Source organism: Dendrobium catenatum, unplaced genomic scaffold (assembly GCF_001605985.2).
Source record: "Dendrobium catenatum unplaced genomic scaffold, ASM160598v2 fragScaff_scaffold_716, whole genome shotgun sequence".
Taxonomy (NCBI): domain Eukaryota; kingdom Viridiplantae; phylum Streptophyta; class Magnoliopsida; order Asparagales; family Orchidaceae; genus Dendrobium; species Dendrobium catenatum.
In genome coordinates, this window is record NW_021319178.1 from 25,055,081 (window position 1) to 25,062,745 (window position 7,665).

At 34.9% G+C, this 7,665-nt stretch overlaps 1 protein-coding gene across 1 annotated transcript; it reads left to right on the top strand.

The window, feature by feature from the left end:
• The first annotated feature begins 7,211 nt into the window (after nucleotides 1-7,211).
• On the top strand, nucleotides 7,212-7,544 carry LOC110114167. Its single transcript, XM_020846951.1, has one exon. The coding sequence runs from the start codon at nucleotides 7,212-7,214 to the stop codon at nucleotides 7,542-7,544; it is 333 nt and encodes a 110-aa protein (XP_020702610.1).
• The last annotated feature ends 121 nt before the right edge of the window (nucleotides 7,545-7,665 follow it).

Sequence of the window (7,665 nt, forward strand, 5' to 3'; positions counted from 1 at the left end):
AGGTATTACTCGGTATTGCTCGGTATTGGTCTTCACAGAGCGGTATTTCTCGTTATTGTCAAACAATACCGAGTAATACCTAGCAATACCGAGCAAATACTGAGCAATACGCGAACATAGTAATCCCGGATTCCGGTGCGAGACAGGTTGTCGGGCCGCGAGGTAAAGAGTAAGAGCACGTGACGACATATTATTGGTTACCGGACGTAGAGCTACATCAGGTCACCTGACCTAATAATTTTTCCAGAGTTAGCGTGTGATCAGCTAGAGTTTCTTCTAATTCTTTCAAATAATTTGATAAACGGTTAGAATCATTGGATGTATTAAGGAATGATGTTATTTTCCAACTAACATCATATTTGATGATCAAAACTATGTTGTTATCTATTATTTAAGGATTTTATCCCTAGATTTTAAAATGAAATTAGCAGTCATTGAAACTCCATAATCGGTTACTAAAGGATTATCTTTGGGCGAATTTGAGCTCATTGAGAATCTGCTTGAACTCGAGATGAGCTTCTTGTGTGAATTATCATATATTCATATTTGGATTGTTTAAAATTTTTTTATAATTGTACTTGCATGCCTAAATTAATTGAATGAGAACTTTGTCAAGCTAACAAAAAAGCTTAAATTTTGAAAGAGTATTTGGCTTTTCATATTAAGTTACTAACAAATAATTTAAGAAATCTAAGTAAAGAAGCAATTGAATAGATTTGGATTTAAATAAAATAATAAATAAGTTGTGATCAATAACTATATTTCTTCTTCACTCAAACTTCACGCCTTCCCCCTAAGTCTTCTTAACAAATCCTAAAATGATCCGTCGACTTACTAAAAAGCTACCAATTAAGGCTTCGTTTGATTGGAAGTTTTTTGTGCTTATCTTATTCCGTTTAAAACAACAAATTCATTTTTTCTTTACGGTTTGGTTCTTCAAATCACATTCTTAATAACTCTCTTTTTTTTTCTTAATTTTTCAGTTGTTTTGAGAAAGTTTTTTATATATGTTTCTCCGTTAGAAAACTAAATACTATGAACCAATATTTTTTAAAACTGTCTTTTACAAAAGTACTAAAAAATCAAACGAAGCCTAAAGCAATTGAATAAGTACTTGTTGGATAACAAATGAGTTTGTTCATGTGCAAATATAAACAAATTGGATTGTGTTCATTTTTTGTTCATTTAATATTGAGTTTTTACATTTATTTTTTTATGAATTAAATACAAATTATTTATTTCTTTCTCATCAATTCAATCATCATAGAGATGTTGATCATGCAACTATATACTAATTAATATTAGCTTATTTTGTTCAAATCAATAAGAAGAGAAGGTTGCATCTATATACGTAGCAATCATATGCGTTAAAATGGCCAAAAGGTGTTTGACAACTTTGTAATTAACATTCAAACATAGAAGCCTCCATCTAGTAGTATGTTAGTTTTGTGTGAAATCTGATTGTACCAATGAATTGGTTTGTATTGTTGACTTATAGTTATATTTAGTTGGTCAAATTTCAGGAGGGCTTCACCTGAAATTTTTTTCTATAAAACCATACAAAGTAGCTTCACTGTACAATAAAGCGTTGTAGCAATGTACATTTGTGTACTATAGCGTCGTGGGATGCATTGCAACGGTGTTGTAGTCTTGATTTGGGGATATAGAGCTGAACGTTGTAGCACTCTTGAGTCAAGGCCACGAAGCTAAAAGTCAAGCTGGAGATAACAAGTGGAATGTCTAGGTACTCAAAACTCTGACGCTGCGGCACTGCGAGTCAAGCTAGGTAATTTTCTTTCTAACATTTTCATGTTTAATTAGCTTGAAGGTTTGCATCCCTTTGTGAAATTTAAGTGCATCTCTTTGTCTACTCTGTATAAAAAATGAAGAGTGAAGTGAAGAGAGAGAGAGAGAGAGAGAGAGAAAAAAAATAGAGAGAGAAAAAGATCTGTATAATTTCTCTCAATTTTTGTATTGAATTTCTTGTCTTTTTGGTGTGGTGTGGCCCCGTAGTTTTTTTAGCAATTTCGGACTTTTCCACGTTAAAACCTGTCGTTTATTTCCCTTGTTTTCATTTCTTTTTTATTTCATTGTGTAATTTACTTCCCATCACAGTAAATATCGTTTGTCTATAGAACGAGAAGGGGTTAACTAAATAATGTTAGACAACTCTAGGAATTTGTTTGAGATGGCTGCAGTTTCTTATAAAGTTGACTGTGAAGTTGTTGTGAGGAAAGTAACTATTTTAAAGCTGCTGAAAAAATAACTTTTTAGCACAAAAATTATTGAAAGCACCAACAAAATAGTAGTCATGCATACAAAAAATATGATTGTTTAGTGAGGAGAAAGTAGTAAAAAAATTATTCCAAATAGACCTAAACTACCGCATTGTTTAGTAGTCTATTAACATGTAATATATTTAAGGCTTTTCTTTCAGAGATAATTGAATAATATATTCCTCGTCACCTACTGAAACTCATTATTTATATAACATTTATGTTATTGAGTCTCAAATCCTGAATCTTCAAATTAGAAGATTATGACTTTGTTTCGGACGGTTTTCTTATTGCTTCTTAAAGTAATTTTTTGATATATAAATTATAGAAAGTCGTCTTAATTGAAGCTGATATTTCACCAAGATATTATCTTGATCTGGCATGAATCTGAATGGTAAATTTCTAAAATTAATTTTGGGATCTGATCCAAACTCCAATTTCAGCAAGTTTATAGTCAAATTGAACATGCCAATGAGATGAACCCAACAACCCAAATTCAATCCAATCAGAGCCCAAATGAGTCCAAATCAAAGGACAAAAGTTATTTGAAAGCTTCAAATCATTAATTTAAAACCAAATGATATTCAAATATGAACTGCTTATAGTCGAATCCAGCGACTCGATGAGATGAATCAAACGAGCCAAAGATCACTCAATTATGACATCTCTAAGGTACTTAATTTCTGAAAAAAAAAGCTCTATTATCAAAAGAATTAGTATAGGTCGTCCAATGGAACACTCCTAACATGCCCTTGATTTTATTTATATTTATTGATGATGTCACTCTTAAAAAACTATAAATAGCCCATCATTCTTCACATGAAGGGGGAGGAGAGGAGGAAAAAGCTTAAGAGCTCTCTTGCACTCTCCATGCAATGTTGACCTTGCAGGAGTTCTCAACCACCGATCGTGGCCAAATGTTCGCCCGTTCTCTGACTATTATCGGAACTCTTTCTGGATGCTACCAACGTCAAATCTCCTTCGATCATTGATGCCTGCCGACTATGGTTCTTCCGACCACCGTCACCTACCAACTACATTCTCCTCAACCACAGTTGTTCGACTACGGCCTTTCCAACTACCATCGCCTGCAGACTAATGTTTCTCTAAGCACCATCGCCCGACTACGATACTTCCAACCACCGTCGTCCACCAACTATGGTCCTCCGACCACCGTTGTCCACCGACTATGGTCGCTCTGACCACCATCACCCACTGACTAATATATCTCTAACCACCGTCGTCCGACTACAGTCCTTTCGATCACCGTCACCCTTCGACTATGATCGCTTTGACCACTATTGTCCATGACTACAGTCCTATCGACCAAATGAACAGGACAGTATTTTCTCGAGGACACCTCTCAAGATATTGCATGTTTTCAGCCATATAAAGTTCTCTATATGATGAATATTTGAACCGACATTTTCCCATGATAAAGGACATCATTTGTAATCAATCACAATACTATTGGATTCTTTGCAAATTGGGTCAGACCCCATAGTTTTTCCCCTTTTTTAGAATTTTTCACATAAAATTTTTGGTATTTTATCTTTTTATCTATTTATATGTTGAATCTTCGTACAAAAATAAAATGCTAAATTATTTCTCTCTCTATTACTGCGAATATTTCATTACACAATAGAAGCCTACGTTAAATAGTTGACTGCTAATATTAAATTTATCATTTTTTTTTTGCTTGTCTGAAGAATATTAGCACAAAGAAGTAATTAATGATTCCGGCGACAACTCATATACATTTGATATATGTAACAACCGTACAATTCAGGCTACATACCAAAGATGTTCTTTGTAAGTATTAGTTACACGAAATACAATATGAAACCATCAATTATTGGTGTGACAGAAATGTCGTGTTTTCGAACTTTTATTTGGTCCGATGAAAGGACGTAGAGCTACGTTTGGCCGACACTAAATCGCGTCACGTAGCAGGCACAAAATCACGTATTTGTCGATTTTGCTTGGCAATAACGAGAAATACCATTATGTAAAGACAAATACCGAGCAATACCGAGTCGTAACACCGAGCAATACAGAGTTTTTTTCTAGAAAAACAAGGTATTACTCGGTATTGCTCGGTATTACTGAGTATTGGTCTTCACAGAGCGGTATTTCTCGTTATTGCCAAGCAATACCTAGCAATAACGAGCAAATACCGAACAAATACCGGACAACTCAATAACGAGCAAATACCGAACAAATACCGGGTAACTCAGTGGTGAACAAACGTAGAGCTACGTCCGGTCACCGAACCTAATAATCTTTCTTTGTTTTCATGATAGAACAACCGTTTAGCTTTATATTTTCAGTATTGAAAATTTTCAAATGTTTTTTATTCGGAGCATCTTTCAGTTGAGATCAAATTAATTTGTCATATATTTTGTAGATAATTTTTTTCCTTCTATCAAATTATATAGGCTTCATTCAGAATAATTTTTTTACTATTTTTTAAAATAATATTTTGATATTAAAAAAAATTATACTAAAAATTATTTTAAAAAATAATAATAAAATTGTCTCAAATAAAATCATGACAAAAGCAACTGTGGTGACTCATTGAAGTATTTTACCAAGTACTGCATACACCCTAAGTATTCCTACTTAGGGGGGACACAAATTAAAATTTTAAATATTTTTTTTTTTATTTTTTTATTCATATCTGGGACAGGCATGCGGGTGCGGCGGTGCGAGCGCGCGCTTGGCGCCGGCGCTGGTAGGGGGGAGCTTCGCGGGCAAGTACGGGGCAGCGCGGGATTTTTTAAATTAAACGGGTTTTCGGGTTGACCCGACAACCGGGTCAACCCGAACCCGACCCATTTGAAAAACGGGTCGGGTTCGGATCGGGTTTTCGTGTCGTGTCAAATATTGACAGCCCTAAGAGCCTCTACATGATATTAAGGTGTTTACTTTAGTAACAATCAGAAAAGTTTAGTTATATGAAAATTGAAAAGTAATTTTTGTCAAATAATATTTTAGATAGTTCCCAAAAATTACTATCTTTTTAATTTAAATTTAAGGTACTATATAGTATTTAAATTAGAATATTACATTATAATCACTTGAAATAAAATTATATTTATTTTAGATAATATCTAGCCTTATATTAGTGCTGCAACAATGTTCACCAAATAGCTACAACTTTTACATTCGTTTATGCAATAATTTTAACCTGAATTTACCAAATATTCATATTATTTAATAAATATTACAATAAAGTGTAATACTATTTGGCCTAACATAATGGAAGACCATAATACCAAATAAAATCTTATTTTAAGCGCAGGATTTAGTGGCTTAGTATGCCAAGAAGAAATGAATTGTCCTTTATTTGAAATTGAGGTTCATTATTATAATACACATGAAATTTTCTATTTGAACAATTTTTTGAAAAGATTTGCTCTTTTTCCACCAAGCATTTTATATTTTTCTCAAATATATAAATTAAAATACTAAAAAATATTAGTAAAAGGCTCCTTCATGGAAGGAATAATTATTAGGTCCGGACACCGGATGTAGCTCTACATCCAGAGGCCAATAACATGTCAGGCTGCGCGGTAAAGAGTAAGAGCACGTTGCACTATTTTACTGGCATCCGAACGTAGAACTACGTCAGGACACCGGACCAAATAAAAGTTCTCATGGAAGAGGCTGGTTGAACTTTGGCACGATGGCCAAAAGACAAAAAGAAACAAGTTTTGTGATGATGGAAGCTATGCATTCAAGCATTAGCTTGAGTTAGGCCTCCACTTCTATTCGTGCATTGATCGGCTCCATGAATCCATTTGAAATCCAGTGGTTGGTTGATAACCAGAAGAGATGCTCCTAGCAAAATTCTCCTACAGCTTTTATTAAAATCTATGACATTAGTATACCTTTCAAATTCATCACAACAACAATAACAATATAAAGCCTTTGTCCCACTACGTCGGCTCGACTACATAAATCATTTTTCTCCATTCTGTCCTATTAAAGTCAAATTCTCATTTAAACCTAATAAAGAAAGATCATTTCTAATATTTTCTACCCAAGTCTTTTTAGGTCTACATCTTCCTTTCTTAACATAAGACAAATCTAATACCTCTACTTTCCTAACCAGGTCATTAGAAGGCCTCCGGTTAATGTGACCAAACTATCTAAGGCATATGCTCATTTCACTAATCTTATCTTCCAATGGAACTACTCCAACCTTTTCACGTATATGCTCATTTCATATCCTATCTCTAAGAGCAAAGCTGCTAATCCAACTGAGCATCCTCATCTCTGCAACACTTAACTTAGTATTATGCTTCTCTTTTAATGGCCAAGATTCGGCACCATAAAGCATTGCAGGTCTTCCTTCGTCAAATAATTATAATAATAAGGAACAAATGTTGGCAAAATCCTGCCATATCCTAAATTTGATCGGCACCAATCAAGCTTCTCAATAAATAAATAAAAAACCAGCGAGCACATTTAAAATGTATCGCTCATGACATTCAATAGCTCTCACGAAAAGAGAAGATGAATGTTGCAATTTCCAAAACCCAGAGAACATAAAACAACCTCGAAAGCATCGCGGGCGCAAGCTTTATATCTCTCTCTGTCTCCTTTAGTCTCTTTCCCGGCTCTCTGAACACCCAAGCTCTGCTTTCTCGATTGCTTCAGTGTCGGAGATTCTTTCGGTCAACCCCCCAACATAAAATTTCAGTCATATGTGAGCCGATTTAGCCTTCAACGCTATCTAAAGCTGGTCTTGATGTACTTACTCATTGTGATTCTGATTCTGGCCAGTTAAAGGAAATATGTCTCCTCCCACACCTACCATAATCATGAAAGCCATCTTTTCTCTCTCTCCGCCTTCTTTGTTTTCCTTCTATATTTACCTCACCAGCTTCCTTCCAATGCCTGCTAAGCTAATCTAAATTTCTCTCCAAGATGCCAACAATTCTTAGAAATGGAAGCAAGAGAGTGGGGTTCAGCCCTCACAATACCTACGACCCTAAAGCTCCAAAGTTCCTGCGGTCCTACATTGATGAAGGTAAGGCTCCAAATCGCTACAGGTCATCACCTGCAAGGCTTCTACGCCACATTAAAGCCAATGTAGCCAGAACCTTTAGCTTGTTCTCAACTAAGCGGACTTCCTGCAGCAGAAATGGCCCTGCAGATCCGATTCCAATTCACTTCATTCCGCCAAGAGATTCTCATCATTCTGAAGCTTTGGAAGACTGTATTGAGTTTATAAACTCCTCTCATAGGAAGTCTCTGTGAGCTTCATTTAGCCACCTTTACAACTTTTTGACATGTGTGACATCAACATCACATGTACCCTAATGAAGATATTGAATCAAACAGAAGATTATCTTTTTGATTTATTTCTAATTTGTTCCAT

What these genes read in the sequence shown, in the direction of transcription:
- LOC110114167 (XM_020846951.1), top strand. Translation starts at nt 7,212, where the DNA reads ATGCCAACAATTCTTAGAAATGGAAGCAAGAGAGTGGGGTTCAGCCCT.